The sequence below is a fragment of the Heterocephalus glaber genome, unplaced genomic scaffold (genome assembly GCF_053883595.1).
Source record: "Heterocephalus glaber isolate CG9 unplaced genomic scaffold, H.glaber_assembly_v1.0 deba00000676, whole genome shotgun sequence".
NCBI classification, from domain to species: Eukaryota; Metazoa; Chordata; class Mammalia; order Rodentia; family Bathyergidae; genus Heterocephalus; species Heterocephalus glaber.
Window position 1 is genome coordinate 8,648,846 of NW_028258156.1, and position 24,441 is coordinate 8,673,286.

Genomic DNA, 24,441 nt, shown 5'->3' on the forward strand with positions numbered 1-24,441 from the left:
GGAAAGGCCACGTGAGGACAAAGTGTGAGCGCAGCCATCTGCAAGCCAAGGAAAAAACACCTCAGGAGAAACCTGCCGAAACAATTCTGACATCAGCTTCCAAATCAGGGAGAAGATGAATTTCTGTTATTTAAGCCTCCTAGCTTGTGGTTTTCTGCTATGACAGCCCTAGCAAACTGATACACTGCTCTTACCTGCTTTCACACCACATGAAATTCCTGATGGTCCTCCAAAACCCAGATCCACTCACACTTAGAAAAGAAACACACAGAGAAAATGACAACCATTCAAAATCAAGGAGGAGACCCAACTTTTGAAGAGCTTATATTAGCACTTCAATTAAGAAGTTGCTTCCAGTCATGAGGGTCCCACTCCATGCAAAGGAAGAAAGCAGTTTGGAAGTAATCATAGGCTGCCTAGAACTTTAGTATTTGGAGCTGATAATTCAAGGATGGAAGAAGAACCTCATCACCTTAGTTGTGCTTGTGCTGCTTGAAGTCACTGTTGGGAATGCCAGTGGCCCTTGATTATTTCATAAATTCAAAGCAACAATTTCAACCCACTTCTTCATATGGGCTATCAACACACATAGCATGCCAATCTCTAAACTCCAACATTTGTTTAGTCCTAGTATATGTGGCACTGTGCTTAGTAAATTATACAGTATTACTTTTTAATTACTACTCATGTATTGAGCCTGGGGGGCCCAACTTCACAGGATCAGAAAGGGTCCATATTCACCCTCTTTTGTAACTGTATAGTATCCAGCACAGTCGTTGAATATAAGACATGTTAAGGCCACAGTAGGTACCCAGGTGTTAATTAATTTCTAGCTCTATGTAGTTTAATTGCAAATATACCTTCTTTCCATGATCAACATATTTAAAATAGTATCTTCTGCTATCTCACTTATTTGATTTCATCAGAACCCTTATCATTAACTCAGAATATCTTGTTTCTCGAAATGTTGCTTGATACCTGTAAGTTTTTCTCATTGCAATGTAAACCACACAAGAGCATCTTGCTTGTCAAATATCCCCAAGAGCCTAGAGCAGGTCCTGCCTTCCCTCAATCAAAAAGCTGAGTTCATACTTGTTTACAGTTAAGATCTATGAGTAAAAGAAAGTATGTTTTATTTTTACTTCTTGGCATGGATTAGATATACAAGAGAGTTCGTATCTTTTTCATGTTTAAAGAATCTTATGAAACCACCTATGAGGTGAATTCTAATTTGCTAACATCTTTTTCTTTATGAGGATAATTCTACCTTAGGAATTCACAAGAAAAAATACAAAAAATACCTGTAGTAACCTTGTCATATTTTAAGATCTCCAAAATACATCCATGGTGATAGGTTATAATACAACAATCACTGAAACATCAGACATTTGGACAATGCCTGAAAAACATCCCCTGGGTAGAATTAGCTTAGCATAATCATACCATGTGTGATACCTAATTGCTTAATAGAATAATATACTTTTTGTTTTGTTTTTTGTTTTTTTTTTGGTACCAGGGATCGAACTCGGGTCCTTGCGCTTGTGAGGCAGGCGGCGGAACCACTGAGCTAAAGTCCCGGCCCTATATACTTTTAAAGACATTCTCCACTTATCTGATATACAATAGAAACATTCATTACCCAAATTAGGAATTATGTGCCTATTGGTCAGGGCAAATGTGCTTGATTGTCAACCTCAGCTATTTCACATGTTATTTTTAAAAACTGCTTGTTTGCTGTTTTGATTTTCAATATAGTTTTAAGTATCTGTGCAAGATAAGTGAAAATACACTCAATACCATTAGAAAAAAGAGAAAATTCAATTACATATAAAGACCAGAAAACCTCACATATCTTTTGATATCCTAAAATACAAGGATAATGGCATAATGGCTACTGTTTTAATGATCATGAGAGAGTTAGAAATTTAGAATTTTTAATGATCTTTTGTCTAAAACAAGAAAATTTTTCTCTCTCACATATACATTTAATTTTAAAAAATATTTATTAATCATCGGTTTACTGTGCTGTGCCTTTTGGGAGATAAGGTATACACAAATATCTTTCATTTGGAGTTGAATTTTTGGTAAAATTAAAAAAGATGACAAAAGAAATTGTATTTATTTTCAGAATTGCTAGCAAGCTAAGTACAAAAAAGCAGAATCTATATAATCTTAAAAGTAATCATTTCCAACAATAAAACATAATACAGAATGCCAGGGCTCCAATTGAACCAAAAAGAACAAATTTAGCTTAGGACTTAATAATAAACTCCAGTTATATTATTAAAATGCAAAATTTGAAAACCATCTTGCAAAGTGACCGAATGGGCTTTGTTAACAATTGAGTTGTTCCATTTGCCTAAAAACTGAAAACCTTTAGAAACCTCGGAGGTGACTTCCTGACCTTTACTGTATTACAAATAGGCCTGATGTTCAAGATCCACATCCATTATATGCTTGAATGAGCTCAGTATTTATTGTTCTTTCATATCATTAAAAGAGCTAAAAGGTTGGGAAAATGCATAATGTAAAGAAAGGTCAAGTGGTAATCATGGTGTGAAATGCTGTTACATGTGTAACTATAATAATTCTTTAGACTTTATGCTCCCTGGAGAGGAAGTTGTTCAAAATTGTTCACCTACAAAGGTTTATTTTGTGCTAAATATAGCTCACCACTCTAAATGGTGGAATTAGCCTGACCTTTTGCTCCTCAGCATCCGCGATGGCCTTTTCCCGGCTCACTTTCTCCGTCTGAAGCCCGATCTTTGTGACCAGAGCTTCAGCATCATGATTTCTCAGCTGCAACTCAGCTTCTTGTAAGGCAAGTCTGGCTTTCAGATCTCCCACCTAAAGGAAAAGTCATCACTCTGGAGTAACTTGCACGGATAACAACAAAAAGCAGATAGTTTATTTTTTAGTTTGGATTCAGCGATCCCTAACAGTTTGTATAATCCATCTGTTGATGGCCTCCTCGATTTTACTGTAGTCTCATTTGCTAAAAGACAGCCCAATTTTTTTTTCCCGCACTAGAACAAACAGAATAATGCTTTTCAATGTTTTCAGGAAATGTAATTGATTTGTGTTGGCACTAAGCATAAATTTGTCTTTGCTACTTAAACAGTGCACTCAGGGAAACACCAAGCGAGTTCTGTGGCCGAGCAAATGCCACCCCAACCCCCCACACTTTTCTGGTTCTACGCAGCTTGGGCTCAAGGTATGAAGGGCATGGGGAGACTGGCTCGGTGACAAGCAGGAGAACCTTGACTTGTACTTACCAACAGGAAACCGCTGAAGCCTTCAGATAAGTGGAAGACGTGAATTCTTCTTGCCTGTCTGCAGGTTAACTGGCTGCATACAGAAATGCCCACCGACAGGACTTACCATTTCCCACCTTTCGCAAAATGGCTCAGTTTCATTTTTCTCACGGTCCATGACATTTAATTTAGGACCATGGAGCCAACCCCACATGAACTGACTATCTAGAGGGAAGGACAAACTATGTGTGCTTTGTGGGGTACCAGCACTGTGTGGGCAGAAGACCAGAGAGTGCCAGGGATGTGGAACAGCCCACTACTGAGCTATCTCACTCTGCTTCAGGAGATGTAGCCTTTCTGCAGCATCACCAAAGGTATTAGCTCAAAAGAAAGATTCTGCCCTTCTTTTAGCTGTGATTTCATGAGGATCAGATGATATCACCAGGTTTCATTTCTGAGTTTGAGAATAATGTAAATCAAAGCAGAAACAAAGTGCTAGAGAAAAAATGTGACTCAGTTCTCAGAAATGTATAAAATCATGATAATTAGCTCTCTACTCATTTTCCAGAAATATAATGATTTTAAATATCCAACAAAAAGAACAATCATAACTTTTTTGGTTGTAGTGAGTATTGAACTCAGGGTCTCTGCACTGAGCTATATCCCTACCCCTTTCTTAACTTTATTTTTTATTTTGAGACAGGGTCTCATTAAGTCACTAAATTGCCTGGGCTGGCCTTGAACTTGCATCCCTCTTGCCTCAGCCTCCCCAAATGCTTGGATTATAGGTGTGTACTATCACATACAGCCATAATCATTTATTTTGACTTATTTGTGAAAGGTACTTTAATGGTTTCATTTGGTCGAAAATCCCATTACTGTATCCAACTAGGCTTGTAAACCTCACCCTAATTATTTACACTGTACCTAAAAAGCATGATTACTATTATGACTGCTATCTGCACTATCTTAATTTAAGCCTGACCTTTTTTTTTTTTTTCTGATACCAGAGATCAAACTCAGGACCTTGGACTTACCAGGCAGGTGCAGTGCCACTGAGCTACATCCCCAGGCATAAGCCTGATTTCTTTTAGCCTTTTCTGTGTACTCAGGGTAACACAGTGACATAGTAACACTTACTTTTCTGTTCTTTTTCTCCATTGAAACTTGTTTTACGCCTGGCCATAGTCAAAACTCATCTGAGTCTAGGGCAGTGATGGCAAACCTTTTAGAGATTTCAATGATAACAGTCTGCTGTGGCACATGTGTCATAGGTTTGCCACCACTGGTCTAGGGGGAATTATGTTATTTCAAGCCCTAATTTCAGTTTTTAAGGGAGTCATTAGCTCTGAAATATACAAAGTGGCTCCAGCTCTGGAAGGAGCCTTTACCAGTGAAAAATGTCATTGCAGCTATCTGCAATGATGTAAGAGGACATGTAGAGGAGGTTGTACGGTTGTAAAGGGTCTGTAGCTGTACTGTAATGAATCCACATTGCTAAGGATTAGATACATCTCCAACAGCACAGTTGTCCATGGAATTTGTGGAATTGCTTACCACAGACAGACTGTGGAGGGCACATGCTCCAAGATGAAGGTGTTTTGCTCCACACACAGCCCGATCCTACACTCTTAAGTCTCTCCAGTTCTCTCCACAAGAAACCATACTTCCTTTTTATAATAAATTGATTGTTCCAGGGCCAGGGATTTAGCTCAGTGGTTCCACTGCCTGCCTCACAAGCAGAAGGACCCAAGTTCGATCCCCGGTACCAAAAAAAATATTGATTGTTCTAAAACAATCAAGTGGCTATGAAATATCTAAACCACTCCTCTGACAGTGAAAGAATTCCATATCTAGATACCTAATGAAAAGAAACCACCTGTATTTCATCCACTATGGCTTCCTGTATCCTCACAAACTTTGTGCAACCCTGCACCAGCAGGCTCACGGAATCAGCTTCTGCTTCTTCTCCCCCTGAGCCTCTGCCTCATTAATACATCACTGGGATGACTAAGAGACCACAGACTCTCTGTTCTTCTCCTTATGGCTGAGAAGCTGCTACCCCAGGATGAGCCAGGATGCTATTTCACTTGCCTTTAGCTCTGCTCTATGGGGAGACAACTCCTTAAGCGTGGTAGAGTCACTGTTTTTCTTTTTTTCTTTTGGTACCAGTGATCGAACTCGGGACCTTTCGCTCGCGAGGCAGGTGGTGGAACCACTGAGCTAAATCCCTGGTCCTTCACTGTTTTTCTTTATATAGGCTTTCCTGCCAGTACTGACAGCTCAGTTTGGGTGACAACACTATCATTTCCATAGGCAAAGTCACCAGGTTTTGTTTCAGACATGACACAAAGGGACATGAATGATCTTGACACAGAGCTTCTTCCTCACCAACTTAGTTCAACATATTAGCTTAATAGGACTTACAGGAAAATCTTTACTAGGGAAAAGGCTGTTGATTTAGGTAAAGGAAAAGTTGAGACAGAGAAAGTAAAAAAAGAAAAGAGCGGGGCAAGAGACATTCATTGGAGGGGAAGGAGCAGATCCACAAATATGGATATGCTCTTAGAGGGTTTCCCAGCAACTATTCTTTATATCACTTGATTCAACTGTCCTGAAAACCTTCTCACTCTGGTTTTTCTTTCCTAATCATGACCCACCTATTCACTGCTCAGTACAGACCACAGTGCTTCATCACAGAGCTATTCCTGAAGTGTGAACTCTGTAGGAAAGAGCTGGGTGCGCTTTGGCCTGCAGAGTCTAGAAGACCGTGGCCAGAGAGCACCTTTACAAGGAGGAAGGTAAAATAAAAAATAAAAAAATAAAAGAAGGAAGGTAAACATATCTTATTTCTAGCTTAGGAACAGATGGCTGCTCAGCCCTCATGGAGAAAAATTGGCTTTAGATAAACTGGCCCTTAAAAAGCATGAGGGTAGGACCCAGTAACAAAACTTGGAAAAGCCCACCGGTATTGGTGGCCTTGAGATGACCACCAGTGAGAATTTATTTTATTCCACTTCAGGGCCCAGGTAGAGCAGAGAAAGGCTGGTTTACTCTCCAAAGTCTGCACAGCCCCTCATGTCAGGTCCCAGAGACAGCATGGTACCACAGACAATGCATGAACATTAGAATAACACAGATCTGGGTTTAAGCCCCAAACTCACTGGCTCTCTGGCCTTGAACTCTCTAAGCCTCATGTATGAAACTGTAGGAGTGAGACCTACTTTACAAACTTCATTGGATGTTTCTGTTGTTGTTTTTTGGGGCTATGGGGGATCAAACTCAGGAACTTGGGTTTGCCAAGCAGGCACGGTACCACTGAAGTAAATCCCTGGCCTTGATTGGGTTTTAACAATGAGATGAGAATAGCATTCTGTGGGAATTCTCTGCTGATTTACTCCTGCCAGTTACAGATAGTCCCCCCTTGGAAGCAGCAGGGGTCTTACCACCAAGGATGAAACCATTACCGGACACCTTTATCTAAGAGAGCTGGTGGCTGAAAAGGGCACGTCAGACATCAAGGTTGGATAAAACTATTGTACCTGGGGGCTTCACCAAGGTCATCAGACAGGTAATGATGCCCTTACTGGGGGGGCGCTGCGAGAGCAAAAGGGATCTTACTTCATCCCAGGATGGCCAAATTCCTGACCATAAGCCCATGGCCCCAAAGAAGCTGAGACAGGAGAGGGGAACATGTGTGTCCGCCCCTTCAACATCCCCACTTGGCTCCACATGGGTTTAGGCAAGAAGAGAAGGTGTCTCCCCAAACCAGCTGTGAGGAGTAACTGGTCAGTCCTTTCCAGGCTTAAGGAAGCACTAGGGGTGTGTTGCTTGTGTCCTCAAACTGTAACTGTTAGAACCAGGCATCTTTATGACGCATATGCACTCCTTCAAAAGGAAACATACTTTTCTATGAAAGAGCAGGGATTGCCCTCAGGAGGAGCACACCTGGTCATACCTGAGAGGCTGTGGTTTTGAGCTTCTGGATTCCATTCAGTAAGTGCTCTTTTTTCTGAGCTACGTCTTTCTGTTTCTTCTTCAACAAGTTCTTAAACAGTGATATCTGTTCTAGGAAGCTCTTTGGAGTGGTGTAGTTGTGTCTTCTCTCGTTCTGGTAATACCTGTCACTCATTTCATTTACACTGGTGTGAACATGTGCCATGAAGAGGCTAATTGAATCTTTGTGCACTGCCTGAAAACATAAATATTGCAATTTTAATATGACTTCCTCAAGGTAAAAATATCTAAAAAGTAGAAGAAAAAAATAACATGATCATATACTATTTTCTTCCTAAAAGCCAGAACAAATTATAGTACAAGTTAGGAAAACTCACTTAATCTTTAAGAGATAGCCACAGGATCAGAGAGATTACAATAGAGCATTCAGCTTTCCTAACTGTCTTCTTGCCAAGTAGGACAAAGGATTTTTATGTGCTCTACATACCAAACCTAAAAGCCAACATATAATACATGGGCAGCTCTTTGCAACTTGATTTTTCTTTATCAAGTGTGTGAAAGAGAAAGTGGACATAATATTCTAAAGAGCAGTTTTTTGGTGTTGCTTTCCAACTAAATTTTAGACAAAGAGAATTAATAACCCTCCAAAGTCATGGAAAAAACCTGAAGTTGAGAAGTGTTTTATAAAAATTCATATTAAAACAAACTGGATGGGAAAATGCTAAAAGTCACTACTAGGAGAAAATACGATAATTTCAATTTTCATTTGGAAACACACAGATACACGCACACAAAATGAGGAAATCTCCTTTGAAGAGTTCCTAGAGGACCCCTGCTATTCATTCATTCCACTGTGTCCTCTGTGACTTCTGAAGTAGTTAACTTTTTAATTTGTGGAGTCCCATCTCCCTCATTTTAATGATTATTTATTGCATTCTGTACAAGATGAACCAGGTTCAATTAATCAAGGGAAGCCTAAAAATCAATTAATATGAATTAAATGAGCTACACCAACTCTTAGGAAAGTCACACATAATTTACCAAAGTGTTGTCAATAATGCTCAGGTATCCTTGGGAAAATTGCACACAAGTGGCTGGTGATGCAGTTAAACATTTAGAACTTGCACCATCAATATTACAGTTAGAGGCGTGAGGACAGACAAGCCAATCCTTGCTAGTGAAAAAACCACTAACTGCTCCTGGGCAACATCTTTAAACACATCACTTTCCAACCTTGGGACACATTGCTGAGTGGATATAAAATCCACATGTATCAGATTACTCTGCATATGAAATATCCACCTCACTAATAACTGAAATGTGTTTTTAAAGTAAAAGTTACATATAAAAGCCACAGATGCAAATCCTAGCCTTTGTCTCTGGGAATTCAAGATACATGTGTACTACCAAATACTGGACCAAGAAAAATAAAATTTACAAGGATGTTTATATAAACCACACTTGAGTCATATTCCCTTGAGGACTTTAAGAGAGCCTAGCTTCACTATAAACATGGGCAGACAAGCCCTCCTGTCCGGTCTTGTTCTAAAGGAAACCAGAAGTGCATACATACCTTCCTACAATACAGATAAATACTTCCTCAGCCAAGTATAACTTCTTTACAGGGAAAAAAAAAAAATCCCTGGCCTCTGCTCAACCATGATCCTTATGAGGAGGTTTCTTGTGGCCTTGCAAGCGCTCCTTTAACAACAGTTTCATTTGTAAATCTCCGATGGAAAGTGGTTTCCGGTGGAGCTGGAAGTGGCCCGAGACAACTTGTCTCAATGGGGCAAAATAACTATTGTTATTGGGCTTAACAAAATGGCACAGCATGGGAGACTTGCGGAGCCTGAGAGCAGCTGGTTGTAATTCACACTGTTTTTCAGAAAACTCTAATCGTTCCAGAACAGACCTCTTTGATGACTGGTCTTCCCTGCATTCTCAATTTGTCACTTTCTCTTATGATAAGGTCAGTAGTGACAGCACTTCCTGACATTAACAGCTGTGGCTTTTAAAAGGGTCATTGTAGAACTACTAATTGCAGTAATTTCATTAGCATAAATTATTTATTCTGCCATTCATTTATCTCCAGTTTTCTTTTGAGGGGAGAGTAAGGAGGGGCGGCTGCCAGTGCTGCAGTAGCAATGGCAATGCAGTGCTGTATTTGTACTTTGAGAGAAGCCAGAGAACATCATTCCTGCTAGATTTGCCCCTTCACGAAAACCAGTTGATGCCACTTGCAGTCACTTTGCAGCCAACTGTGGTGAAGGCAAAACTAAAAATTAGAGTGCCAGTATCAGAAGGCTATCAATCCAACGTTTCCCACTAGGATGCTTTGGAAAAGAATGTTATCTCCACTGCATAATGAAATGCAAAGATGAAACTGCTTTTTCTCACATTAAGAAAAAGTGTTTAATTTTTACTCACTTGGTTGGCTCACTGTAAACACAAAACCATAAACTCTCTGCTATGTCGTACGACAGTTCCCAGGCAGTAGTAGTCACTGCCACAGCAAGTACTCTGGACACCTGGCTTTTCAAGCAATTGCCCAGAATATTTCCCTTGTTGAAACTGACAGCACAAATTGAGTGTAGACCAATACCAAATGCCAGCACTAAAACAAGTATCTTTAATAAACTGACACTTTGAAGAGTATTGTATTGAAAGTAGGAAAGTAGGGAAGAAGGAAAGGCCAAAAGAAAAGAGGGAAGATGAAAGAACTTTTTAAAAGTTAAGCTTGGTAATGGGTAATGTGAAATAGGAAGAAAAGGGGCAAAGGGGAGGGGGAAGTGGGAGGGCGTGGGGGAGGGGAAAAGAAAGAGGGGAATGGAATTAATATGAGAAAAAGAAAAAATGGAAACAAAGTCTTTGTAGATAGGGAGGGGTGGAGGGGTTGAAGGGAGGGCAGGGGAAGGGGAAAAAATAAGAACCAGGAGAGATTATGCAAAGGTGCAAATTTCTAATGATGAATGTTATATTGTATACCTAAAATGTACCAATAAAATTAATTAAAAAAAAAGTTAAGCTTGGGACAATTTTGTCACATATAATGTCATGTGCCCACAATAAATCTTGAAACTTTTTTCTGAGAAATTATTTCTGTGTTCATTAAAAAAATGTCAAGATGCTGAGCTATAAAAATCTACTGTTTCTATTTTCACTCCTTTGAGGCTGGTAAAAAAGAATATATTAACCAGACACTGTGATAGTAGGATGGTTTATCATATAAAGAAAAGTTAATAATGCAGAAAATGAGCAGTATTTCATTGTAGTACCTCTCTCCTGAGCTCCTCACAGAACTTATTCACTCAGAAAAAGATTCTGGATGTGGCCAAAGGATGCGGAGTTTGATCCTAGGACCTAGCTTAGGTTTCCAAGTCTGAAAAACTGAGTGATTCACTACATCCTCTATGCTTCCTCCTGCCCACAAAATTACCTTTTCTTTTCTTCTTTTTCTTCTTTCAAAATAGTCAAGAATTAATGCAAGAGCCAGGAGGAAGGAAGGAAGACTGGGGGCTGGGGTCAACAGCAAATGGCTACCTTACCTCTGGGTTAACTGTAATGAGGACCCTACTCCTCACCTGCCAGCAGGCAGCTAGTGCAGCAGGCGATGAAACCACTGAGCTAAATACCCGGCCCTTGTCAGCAGGTGGCTAGTGTCCCTCCTCATGAGGGCGACCCTGGCAAACTCAGCAGGTACTGCTTCTGCTAAGGTTGCAGCGCCAACAGTGGTCAACTGCCACTGCACAGAGCCGCAACAAGTGTTTGTCACAGCAGAAACATGTTTTCTAAATTGCACAGTGGTTGTTGTTTCCAGTTGTTACTCTGGTTGGTGACTACAATTTGATATTAGTTTGCTGATGCTTTCAAGTTCAGCATAAGTCAACAATCTTCCAGATGAACTGTCATGAAAGGTGGCTCCAATGGGTTCTCTGGTAGGACATTAAAATGAAGCAGCAACTGGGGACTGAGAGGGTGAAGAGGCCAAATGAAACCCAGCTGTACCTTTTAGAGCAAGAGCATAGGACAGGACATGGTTTACCTGGCTCTGGTGAGGCCTTAAGAAACTCACAAGAACCTCAAGAAAACTCACAAAACTGCAAATGTGAACAGCAGTGATGGCTCCATGGGAGTCAGTGTAACATTTATTTTAAGGGCGCGTCCAGAGTCCTGGGCGACCACACAAACCAGACCCTGCTTTATCATAGAGGTGTTTTCTAAAGTTTACAAAGCCTAGAATATATAAAGAATTGAAAAAAATCAGACCCCCCAAATTCAAAGACCCAATTCAAAAATGGGCATCCAAAATGAACAGACATTTCTCAGACAAAGAAGCAAAAACAGCAAATAAATATATGAAAAAATGTTCAACATCACTGGTCATTCGAGAGATGTGGATGAAAACAACACTGAGATTCCACCTCACCCCAGAAAGAATGGCTGCTATCAAGAAATCAACCAATAACAAATGCTGGCAGGGGTGTGGAGAGAAAGGAACCCTTCTCCATTGTTGGTGGGAGTGCAGACTGGTGCAACCACTTTGGAAATCCATATGGAGAGACCTCAAAAAACTAGGACTAGAGATCCCATTTGATCCCGCTATTCTCCTGCTGGGTATCTTCCCCAAAGAATTAAAAGAATCATACCACAGTGATATATGTGCACCCATGTTTATAGTGGCACAATTTGTAATAGCTAAAGCTTAGAAACAGCCCAAGTGCCCATCAACTGGAAACTGGATAAAGAAGATGTGGGTTTTTTTTTATAAAATGGAGTACTACTCAGCCATAAAGAACAAGAAACTAGAGACATTTATAGCTAAATGGATGCATATTGAAGCCATACTCTCAAGTGAAATAAATAGGAACACATGTGTAAATACCGAATAGTATCTCTAGTGTGAGAAACTGAAAGTGTAAATAAGGATGAAAATGATTAAAATGAATAATTGATAATTTGAAACAGGAAAAGGTCCAAAGGTTGAGGGGTGGCAGGAGGGGAAGGGGAAAGGGAAGAAAGGAAAGGAAAAATTATGAGAAAGAAAAAAAAAAAAGGAAACAAAGTCTATGTAAATAGGGAAGGGTGGTAGGGGTGAAGGGTGCATAGGTAATGGGGAAAAAAAATAAGAACTAAGATACATCACGTTCAGGTACAAGCACCCAATGATAAATGTAAATGTATTGTATACCTAAAATGTACCAATTAATATATAAATAAAAAAAATAAAGTTTACAAAGCAAAAATCCTGGGAGACAACATTCTACTCCTTTTTGTAACTTCATTCTAAATATAATTAACATAGACAAAGCAAGTCTATATGATGGACAGATGTTTGTGTGCCTGGGTAAGGAGAAGGAGGGCAGAAGGAAGAGAAGCTGTTAATGATTACCTGGGTTATTCTTCACCCATTTAAGACAGGCTAAAGCCAGTGTAAGAATGAAGTAAGTCCAAGATGAATTTGGTTGCATTTGTTTTTGTCTTAAGATTTCAAAATGGATTCAGCATTTCTTAGAAAGAGGCTATTTTCCCAAAATTCATAGGATTTCTAGATCACAAACTTACTTTTTTATTCATACAAAATAATCCAAATTCATATTTCAAAGAAAGAACCATGTTAAAAAGAATTAATGTAACACAGCTGTCACTTACACAATGGCAATACTCCTTCTGTGTGGCATAGTATTTTTAAAAAGAACTGATGGGCCACTAGAAAAATAAGTCTTTCCAGCAGGAAAATAACTTTCTATTTTGAGTGGACATTTCTCATGGCTGTTTTAATAGCAAAATACACCCCTCATAGGCTAAATTTGGTAGCAAGTTCTGAAGAGATGGTAGCCTGAGATCATGCCGCTCAGGTCTCTACGCCTTCCAACATCACATTTCACCCACAGTCAGACAGCTCTTACTTTAAGTTCCTATTTAATAATTTCTCCTTTCATCTGGCCCTACTTTCAAGTATGTCTTTTGCTCAACTTGCCTTGAAATGCAAAACAGTTGCTTTTCTTTTTAATGTCCCAGTGTCTCTTGTTTCTTGCTTTTTTTTTTTTACGCAGTCTTCACTGGAACCCGTCCTCTAATTGGTAAGGTCTTCCTTCACCCAGTCGCCTCCCCAGAGTACTTCCCACAGCATTTCCAGCTCTATCCTCAGGAATCAGTAGAGGGCCTTTCCTTCTCTCCCTCCTTGTGCTACCTCCTCCCATCTGCATCTCCAAATCTTGTGAGAAGTAGCGAGTGTTGACACAAAGTCTTCAGATAAATACCCAGTGATATTAAGTGTCAAACTGTCATTTTTTTTTGTCAACTGCCATTTAGTTCAATATCAGGTAATAGAAAAATAGCACAAATATTTATTTAGATGCAGTCAGCCTACACCCCTGGGTGCTTAGTGTGTACTGACTGAAAATTATATGTCAAAATGCAGAAAGCTGTTTGCTGTTAACGAATCTTTTCTGTGTGGCCAAAGGGGGTCACCTTGTGTAAGCACCATACACTCATCGAATGAGGTCAATAATTAAGAAATGCCTAAATTATGCTGATAACTTTCAGTCTTAATAATACAAATTAAAACTAAGAAAGTGATCAAATTAACACTCATTCAAAAAATTTAAAAGCTGCTTTTGACCTCTACAGAAAAGACACCATGTGTTTTTTGAAGTACATGGACACATTGCACTCTGAATTATAATTATTGCTCCTGAGCAACAAATTAGGAAGGTGGGGAAAGTTAAATAAGCACCTTGCACTGAAATGAAATCATCTGGCTAATTTGTTTCGAAGCATAATTCAGCTTGATAGAATGGGTAAAGCGCTTTCAGAATTCCTATCTGACACTTGGAATCCTATAGGAGGCGTCATGACACCATCAGACACAGTTTAGCACCTGACAGGAGCCCTTAGAACTTCAAATGATGCAAATCCTGCCGCATCCAGCAGGTGTCAATGGTCACTGCCACAACAAAGCTGCTTCAGCCAGAACTGTTTTCAAAGGACAGGAGAAAGCCTGCATAGAGCAGGAAAGACATAGAACTTAAGAACCTGTGCCCACTATGAGCTTAAACCATCCTACTAGCTATGGTTTCCTGCCATTTGACAAAGTAACATTCATAAACAAGGTGCAGTGATTCTTTAGATTCCTTACTAAACCTGCCTGGTAACATGAACTGGATAAAACAGAACTTTGGTAACAAAAGATAAACACGGATTCCTTCTAATACAGCATATCATTTCGAGTCCCTCTTGTAACTCTTAGGAGATAAAATCATGCCCTACAGTACTTTTTTTTTTTTTGCCCTACAGTATTTTAACAATGCAATGAACCAAGCAATTGCCTAAGAAATCTGTGTTAGTATTACTGACCAGTATGTGTCATTTTTAATGGCTTTCCAGATTTCAAAGTATCAAATATTTCCCACAAGCTTTAAGATTGAGTTTGGAGAAGAGAAGGAGAAAGAAGATAATTGGATAACTAGAACCTCTATCATACCTGCATTTTCCCAGGAAGATACTGTTGTCTTCCTTGACTATCTAGCACTACATAATTAGATTAACAGGTATTTTAGGAAAAGACCAAGGAGAAGAGGTTTCTGTTTGCAAAATTCTGTCAGTTTAAGTGAATATCTGCCTGTTTACCTATGTAGCTGCTTTTTTAAAAAAGTAAAAGAAAAATTATGTAACAAACAATAAAGCTAGCTGCATACAAGAACTAATTAAATATATAAATAAGTCTGGATTTCTAGCCATATGGACACAAATAGATGTAATATTATTCACAAAAATGTTAAACGATTGCTTTGGAAAGGCAGCAATTATGCTTTTGGAGCAAGGAATGTGACAATGGCTGCTCATGCTGAACCTGCATCTAGGGACAGACACCATTCTTACATAGTCCTCATTCTGTCTTCGGCTCTGAGAGTCACTTTCAGCATCAGACTTATTCTAGGTAGCTTTCACCTTAGCACTCAATGGAATGGGAGGACAAAGTTCTCTGGGAAATGTTCACCATCCTTGCCTTCGTGATCTATCTAATCAGAAAGATACCAGACACAAAATAAAATTTCCTATCTAGGAAATCTAGGAATGGCTTCATACTTACATTCCCTTTCTCTTTGACTCCAAGAGCCTAAAGGTTTCTTTTTCTTTTCATGCACTCATTTTAAAATGTAACAGGGGGGTACGAATTTCATCATGAAGAAATGAGCAAGGTAACCCATAACACTAAAACCCATAAAACAAAAAAGCAGAAAAATGATTTGACTTAGTGATTGTCAAACTGATGGGGGCTGTCAGTACTGCAGTGAGAATAATCACAATTAACGGCCTTGCTTTGTTAGGAATCAAATCCGGCCTGATATGCTTTTGTTTGTTTTTTTCAGTTGTGGTCTTAAAAGATTTAGTTTAGTAATATCTCTTATGTTTGAGGAAGAAATGACCTTGGCCTTCTTGTGAGTTAGTACATGAATGAGAACATGCTCAAGTGTGTGTGTGCATGGGGGCTCACACACCCATCTCCACATGGTGGGAAAAGGTTAGCCACCCTTTCTTTTTTTTTGGTACTGGGGATCGAACTCAGTACCTTGCGCTTGCAAGGCAGGCAGCAGAACCACTGAGCTAAATCCCCAGCCCATAGCCACCCTTTCCATAGAACATTAAGAGATGATTCACCATCTTAAATAAGATTTATTTTGGAAAGTGCTTATCTACTGTGGATTTTTAGGTAGTATGCACATGTGTGTGTGTGTGTGTGTATGTGCGTGTCCATACGGTTGTGTGTGAGAGAGACACACAGGCTGACACAGCATACCTCGATTCCTTCGGTTTCCTCAATAAACCTCCTGCTGACTGAGACCAGAGCCGCCTGCGGCCACGCATGAAACCAGTCAATAGCTGTGCAGGTAACTATGGCTGGGAACTTTCGAGCTCTGACTCTTAGTGTGTGACCAACTGGAGAGAAGCACAAAATGATCTGTGGAGACATGGCGGCAGGGCAGAAACGGGGGCGATAAGTCAGCAAAGAATGACACTGCGGTCGTAGACAATGAAGGAAAGGGGCACAGGCAACAGTGACATTCAATTATCCCAAAGTGCCGCACGGGAAAGCATTTACCTCCGTGCTAGTCAGAGGACCGACCTGCCCAAAGTGGCCGCTTTATTGGACATGCAGAAGCACTGCAGCGTGTTTCCCTTAAAATTTGTTCCTCTCCTTTTAAGCATGTTTGATGATCATTATTAACAGGAGATATTTTATTCATTTCTATTACACACATAACATTATGAAAACAAAAGATTAAAAATAAATCACCATGATACAATCATACCAGTACCTTCTTCTGTTTCCTTCCATTCTGTAATTCAGCAGGCTTCACAAAACTATATAATGATACACTTCAGAAAACTCAATTTTTAAAATTATAGTGAATGTTTATTTCTGTTTCCTTTTAAAATAAAATATATCTGCTTCAATTCTCACTTCAGATTTTAAAGTAATAAAAAGCTTTGGTTTAAACATGCTCTTTCTGAGAAATGTGTAAACTTGAAATTTTTTGTTCATTTGATGATTTAAAAGTTAATTTAAACCAGGCTAAATCATCCCTTGGTATCTGGTATCCATAGGGGATTGGTCTAGGATCTCCCACGGATACCAAATTCCAAGGTTGCTCAAGTCTCTTTTGTAAAGTGGAACTATTTGCATATAACCCACACATACCTTCCTGTACTCTTACATTATCTCTAGATTACCTACTATGCCTGATACAATGTAAATGCTGTGTAAATACTTATTATATTGTGCTATTTAGGGAATAAAGGATAAAACTCTATGCATGTTCAGTACAGACACAATCTAAAAAGAAAATATTTCAATCCACAGTGGGTTGAATCTGCAGATGAGGAAACCACAGATAGGAAAGGACAACTGTGTATTTCCTCACTTTCTTTAGAAACCCAAGGATTCTGTCAGTAGTACCTGAGTTGGCTATCACAAAGCAACACAGAAACTCAGTGGCAGAAGAACCTCAGTCAGGCAGGGTACATGGCACCCCTATTTTTGCTTCCTCCTGAGAGTCATCTCCACACTTCCTAGGGTTCTCAGAGGAGACACTCTGGGAAAAGCTGTGAAACACAGGTGTTCAGGGAACTTCCCTCATCTTCTGCCTCTCTCTCAAGTCCCCATGGATGCAAGGGCCTGGCGGGGAGACACGAGCTAGGAAGAGTCTGAGGGGACAGTCTCGGTTTCTTATGCAGCAAGACCAAAAATCAAACCAAAAAACCCAAAATGATGAGTAACTTAATTAAAAATTATTACAGTAAAGGCCACATTCATTGTATTTATTTATCATACCACATAATCTGTGGAAATAGTTCAGACAATGTGAAACAAGGCCCCATGGCTTTCTCTAACATCTAAAGATCAAGCACTTAAATCATTTTTCAAGGGGTGTGACTCTGTTTTACCCACAACATTTAAAATAGCCATGTCAAAAATAAAAAACTACAAAATATCACATTTAATGTTTCATTTAAGTCTCTACTACTGTTGGTTATTTTTTTGGTACTGGGGATTGAACTCAGGACCTTGGGCTTTTGAGGCAGACGCAGCACCACTGAGCTAAATCCCCAGCCCTTCTACTGTTGTTTTCTATAGCATGTATATTCAATAACCCAAGCTAGATGAATCCTAAGATCTAAACTTTATTGTAATAAGTACCTAATATGAAATCTACTGTCTTAAATTTTTTACTGTCTAGTACAGCATTAAGTATGAGCACAATGTTGCACAGCAGGTTTCTAGAACTTTCTCATCTTGCATGACTGAAACTCTATACTGGTTAAAAGCCACCCTCCATTTCCCCCTCTTCCAGCTTGCTGGCAAACACCATTTTACTTTTTGTTTCTATGGGTTTAACTACTGTATACTCCACATATCAATGAGATCAGGCAGTATTAGTTTTTCTGTGTTGAGCTTAGCATGACGTATTCAAGGTTCATATATGTTGTGGCAAATGGCAAGAGTTCCTCCTTTTTAAAAACTGAATAATATTCCATTGTGTATGTGTACAACATTTTAAAAACCCATTAATCTGTCAACAAACAGTTTGCTTCCATGTCCTGTCCATTGTGAATAATCCTACAGTAAATGTGGGCACGCAGATATCTCTTCAAGATCTTGATTTCATTTCCTTTGGATGTACAGCCAGTAGTGGGAGTGCTGGACCATATGGTATTTCTATTTTTAATTTTATGAGAAATTACCATGTTTTCCATAGAAGGTGCACTATTTTACACTTATAAACTGTACAAGGGCTCCAATTTCTCCATATATCATTGCCAACACGTTATTTTTCATTTAAAAAATAATGGTGATCCTAACAGATGTGAGGTAATCCCTCATTGGGAACATTTCTATGTACCTACTGGCCACCTGCACATCTTCTTTACAGAAATGGTCATTCCAGTCCTTTTTCCTTTTCTTTTTTTTCCTTTCTCCTTTTTTCAATCAGGTTTTTTCACTACGGAAACATAGAAATTCCTTATACAGTGGTACCTCGGTTCAGGAACTTGATTCCTTCCATAATTCTGGTTGCAAACTGAACTGGATAAGAACCAAATCAAATTTCCCCATAAAGTCAACATTGACCTAATAACTGAATTTGATTTGGTTCACGAGCAATTCGGTTGCAACCTAAATTGTGGAAAGAAAAGGTTCTCCAACTGAACTACTACTGTATACTTGCAGATACTTACCCCTTACTAAATATATGGTTTGAAAATATTTTTTCTCATTTCATAGTTTGACTTTTTACTCTAGCGAATATTTCCCTTTTGGGCAGAAGCCTTTTAGCTTAATGTAGTCCCAGCTGTCTATTTCTGGTTTTGTTTCCTGTATGTTTGACATCATATCTGAGAAATCACTGTCAAGACCAATGTTATGAAGATTTCTGTGTTTTCTTCTAGGAATTTTATAGTTTTAGATCTTATGTTTAACCTATTTTGAGTTGATTTTTGCATAAGGTGTAAGGTAAGGTCCATTCTTTTTTTTCTTTTTTTTTTGAGACAAGGTCTCACTCTGTAATTCAGGGGCCTTGAACTCACTATCTAGCCCAGGCTGGCCTCAAACTCATGGCGATCCTCCTGCCTCAGCCTCCCCAGAGCTGGGATTGCAAGTGTGCACCACTACTCCCAGCTGTTGAATCTTTCATGTAGTAAAATGTTTTTGAATGATGTATAAGCTGATGATCATTTATTCATTATATTTGAGATTCAGTTACATACTGAATAATTGTTCTAAGACTGCATGTACTAAGTTCAGGAGCCTCAGTTATAATACATAGTTTTCACTTATATCTAAATTCTTAGTTTTTTTCCCAGGTTTTTCACTCTCCACTTGAACATTTCTCCTTTCTTCCCAAGAAGTTCCATTTCTGACCGAGGTCCCCAGTTGCGTGGAACACACACTGAATCAGCCCTCTGCAGACAGGCAGGTCTGTGCATGACCTACTGAGGTCCTGAGTCATGTGGAAGACACTGAATCACCCCACTGAAGACAGGTAGCCACCTGATTCCACACTACAAAGATGCAGAGGACAACAGACCATCAGACCAAGGTACTGAGTCCCACTGTTCCCGGCCCAGAGGTAGGGGCTTCTGAGCCATCGTCCCACTGCTCCTGGTCCAGAGGAAGGGGCTTCCTGGTCACCATCCCTCCCACTGCTCCCAGCTCAGAGGAAAGGGATTTTGGGCCACCTTCTGTCCCGCTACTCCTGGCCCAGAGGAAGGGGTTTCTGGGCCACCATCCCTCCCATGGCTCCCAGCCCAGAGGGAGGGGCTTCTGAGCCACCATCCCACTGCTCCTGGTCCAGAGGAAGGGGTTTCCCGGCCACCATCTCTCCCGCTGCTCCCAGCCCACAGGAAAGGGCTTTTGGGTCACCATCCCTACTGCTGCTCCCAGCCCGTCCCACCTCTCCCAGCTCAGAAGAGGTAATCCGTGCAAGCACTAACAGCCCCCCGCCCCAGTTGAAATGAGAAAACACGTAAATAAGTCTCAAAACCAGACTTCCAGATCACCTACAGCAACCCCAAAGGGAAATGAGATGGAACACTCTGATACTCAACCACCTGGACCCACTGAATTGGCAACAAAAGGGGATCTGGAAAAAATGAAATCAGAAATAATTTCTCAGATAACAGGAGAAATTGTGCCCCTAGTGCAAGACATGATTAATAAATCTAGAGAGGAGCTCAGGAACATGATGGAATCCCAACATAAGAAACAAATGGAATCCATAAAACAGATGCAAATAGATTTCCAGGACATGAAAAACTCCACTGAAAGTCTACACAGCAGAATGAGCCAATGTGAGGACAGAATTTCAGACAGAGAAGATAAGATTGCAATTAGTGACCAGGAAAAGAAAAATTGCTTCAAAATTATAAGGGAACATGAGAAATCAATCCAGCACCTGCTAGATGATGCACAGAAGAATAACATAAGATTGATTGGGCTCAATGAAGAAACAGGAGAGAGTGCAGATGACATAAAAAATCTCTGCACAGAAATAATGGCAGAAAACTTCCCAAGCAGGGGAAAAGAGCTTGACATACAGATAAGTGAGGCATATAGGACTCCAAATAGCCTTGGTCAAAAAAAATCTACACATAGGCATATAATTGTTAAGATTCCAGAAACACAACAGAAGAACAAAGTTCTCCAAGCAGTCAGAGAAAAGAAACAAATCACATACAAAGGAAAGCCCATCAGAATCACAGCAGACTTCTCAACACAAACCATCAAGGCAAGAAGAGCTTGGAGTGACATATTCCAAGCCCTAAAAGAAAACAGCCTCCAACCCAGATTGATGTACCCTGCAAAACGATCTTTCAAAATGGATGCAGAAATAAGATACTTTCATGACAAAGAGCACTTAGGAACTTCGTGAATACCAAACCAGCATTCCAAAGAATTTTACACAATATCCTAGGAACAGACATTGAGGATCACAACCCCAGGAAGCAAAGCAGAATGAACCCATCTGGCATGACAAGAAATTAAATGGAAACGGGGAGGACCCAATAAAAAGAAAAAGTCATGGCAATGACAAGTCAATATGTTGCAGTTATAACCATCAATATTAATGGTCTCAATTCACCAATCAAAAGAAATAGACTGGCAGAATGGGTCAAGAAGCAAAACCCAACAATATGCTGCATACAAGAAACACACTTAATTCAAAAGGAAACTCATAGACTGAAAGTTCAAGGGTGGAAAACAATACTGCATGCGACAGGAACCCAAAAAAAAGCAGGAGTAGCTATCCTCTTGACAGATCAAGTAGATTTCAAACCAACACTGATTAAGAGAGATGAAGAAGGACACTACATCCTTGTAAAGGGAACAATCAAAGAGGAAGAGATGACAATCATATATATCTAGGCACCAAACACTAGTGCACCCAACTATATAAAACAAATACTAACAGACAGGAAACGTCATATATGCACTAATACAATTGTAGTGGGGGACCTCAACACCCCACTGTCACAAATAGATAGATCAACTAGACTAAAAATAAGTAATGAAATACTAGAACTCAATCAAACTCTTGAACAAATGAACTTAACAGATGTTTATAGAGTCTTCCACCCCACAAAATCAGAATACACATTCTTCTCAGCTGCACATGGGTCATTCTCCAAAATAGACCACATACTCACACATAGAACATGTTTAAGTGCAAAGGAATTGAAGTTATCCCCTGTATATTATCAGACCATAGTGCAATGAAATTAGAGATCCATAGCAAAAGAAACTCAAAAAATTTCATAAACACGTGGAAATTGAACAACACACTTCTGAATAACCAATGAGTCACAGAGGAAATTAAAGAAGAAATCAGACAGTTCCTTCAATTAAATGACAATGACAATACAACATATCGGAATCTATGGGACACAATGAAAGCAGTCTTATGAGGGAAATTCACAGCAGTGAATACACATATTAGGAAAACAGAACGAGCCCAATTAAACAACCTGATGGTGAACCTCAGGCTTCTAGAAAAAGAATAGCAGAACAACCCCAAAGCTCATACAAGGGAGGAAATTATAAAGATCAGAGGAGAAATCAATGCAATGGAGACTAAGAGAACGATACAAAAAAAAAATCAATGAAGCCAAGAGTTGGTTCTTTGAAAGAATCAACAAAATTGACAAACCTTTAGCCAACCTTGTCAGAAAAAGGAAAGAAAAGGCCCAAATCCATGCAATTAGGAATGAAAAGGGTGAAATGACAACAGACCCAGCAGAAATACAAATGGTCATCAATACCTACTTCCAGAACCTATACGCCAATAAGACGGACAACACAGAAGAAATGGACAGATTCTTAGATACAAAGTTGAACGAAGAAGACCTAAAAATTCTGAACAACCCAATATCAACCAATGAAATTGAAAATGTAATTAAAAACTTATCAACTAAGAAAAGCCTGGGCCCTGATGGCTTCACTGCTGAATTCTACAAGACATTTAGACAGGAACTGCTGCCACTAGTGTTTAAACTCTTCAATGAAATGGAAAGGGAAGCAATACTCCCACAGTCATTCCTGGAAGCAAGCATCACCTTGATCCCCAAAGCAGAGAAAGACCCAATTGAAAAGGAGAACTATAGGCCAATCTCACTAATGAACATAGATGCAAAAATCCTTAATAAGATACTGGCAAACAGAATGCAGAAGATCATCAAGAAGACCCTGATCAAGTGGGATTCATTCCAGGGATGCAGGGATGGTTCAATATACGAAAATCAATCAATGTAATACACTATATCAATAGAGCCAAGGACAAAAACCATATGATTATCTCCATAGAGGCAGAAAAAGCACTGGACAAAATCCAACATGCATTTATGATAAAAACCCTACAAAAAATTGGAATAGATGGTCTCTACCTCAAACTGATAGAAGCCATCTATGAAAAACCAACAGCCAATATCATACTAAATCGTCAAAACCTGAAATCCTTCACACTCAAATCAGGAACAAGACAAGGATGTCCACTATCACCACTCTTGTTCAATATAGTTCTGGAAACATTTGCCATGGCAATTAGACAAGAGAAAGAAATAAAAGGAATAAAGATAGGTAATGAAGAAGTCAAATTGTCATTATTTGCAGATGACATGATACTCTTTATAGAAGACCCCAAGAACTCCACCAAAAGTCTTCTAGACTTAATAACCAAATTCAGTCAAGTAGCTGGTTGCAAGGTCAACACACAAAAATCAATCGCTTTTCTCTACACCAATGACAGACTCACTGAGAGAGAAATAGGGCAAATAATTCCTTTCACAATAGCATCCAACAAACTGAAATACCTAGGAATCATCCTAACGAAAGAAATCAAAGACCTCTTCTCTGAAAACTATGGCACTCTGAAAAGAGAGATTGAAGATGATATCAGAAAATGGACAGACATCCCCGGCTCCTGGGTAGGAAGGATTAATATAGTGAAAATGGCCATACTTCCAAAACTGCTATATAAATTTAATGCAATTCCAATTGAGATCCCTGCAGCATACTTCATAGACCTCGAGAAACAATCCAAAACTTCATTTGAAGCAAGAAGAGACCCAGAATAGCAAAAGCAATTCTAGGTAACAGAGATATGGCAGGGGGTATCCCAATCCCCAACCTGCAACTGTACTACAAAACTACTGTGATAAAAACAGCATGGTACTGGTAAAGAAAAAGACTTGAGGACCAGTGGAACAGATTAGAAGATGCAGAAACAACGCCAGACACACTCAGCCATCTCATCTTCAACCAAGGAGCCAAATACCCTCACTGGAGGAAAGATAGCCTCTTTAATAAATGGTGCTGGAAAAATTGGGCTTCAACTTGCCAAGGATTAAAACTAGACCTATATCTCTCACCATGCACTAAACTAAAATCAAAATGGATTAAAGATCTAAATATTAAAATAGAAACTCTGAACCAGTTGGAACAGAGGTTAGGTAGAACCCTTGAAGACATTGGTGTAGGAAAAGATTTTATGAACAAAACCTCAGTTGCCCGTTAACTAGCAGAAACAATCAACAAATGGGATCTTTTCTTATTAAAAAGCTTCTGCACAGCAAGAGAAACCACCAGCAGTGTGAAGAGACAACCCACAATGTGGGAAAAAATCTTCACCTGCTCTTCCTCAGACAAAGGTCTACTATCTCGAATCTATACAGAACT

The 24,441-nt window shown here is 39.5% G+C and overlaps 1 protein-coding gene across 9 annotated transcripts in view; it reads right to left on the minus strand.

Annotated features, from left to right (window-relative positions):
- Dnah11 (dynein axonemal heavy chain 11) overlaps positions 1-24,441 on the minus strand; it is a 327,476-nt gene that overhangs the window by 105,324 nt on the left and 197,711 nt on the right. For 8 of the 9 annotated variants that reach the window (XM_087206427.1, XM_087206426.1, XM_087206428.1 and 5 more), the window contains 3 exons: positions 16,012-16,173; positions 7,213-7,446; positions 2,701-2,847 (listed from right to left, as the gene is read on the minus strand). In XM_087206427.1, coding sequence (XP_087062553.1) covers positions 2,701-2,847; positions 7,213-7,446; positions 16,012-16,173 — 543 coding nt within the window. The remainder of the gene's footprint in view (positions 1-2,700; positions 2,848-7,212; positions 7,447-16,011; positions 16,174-24,441) is intronic. The other variant, XM_087206425.1, reaches the window with a different exon arrangement.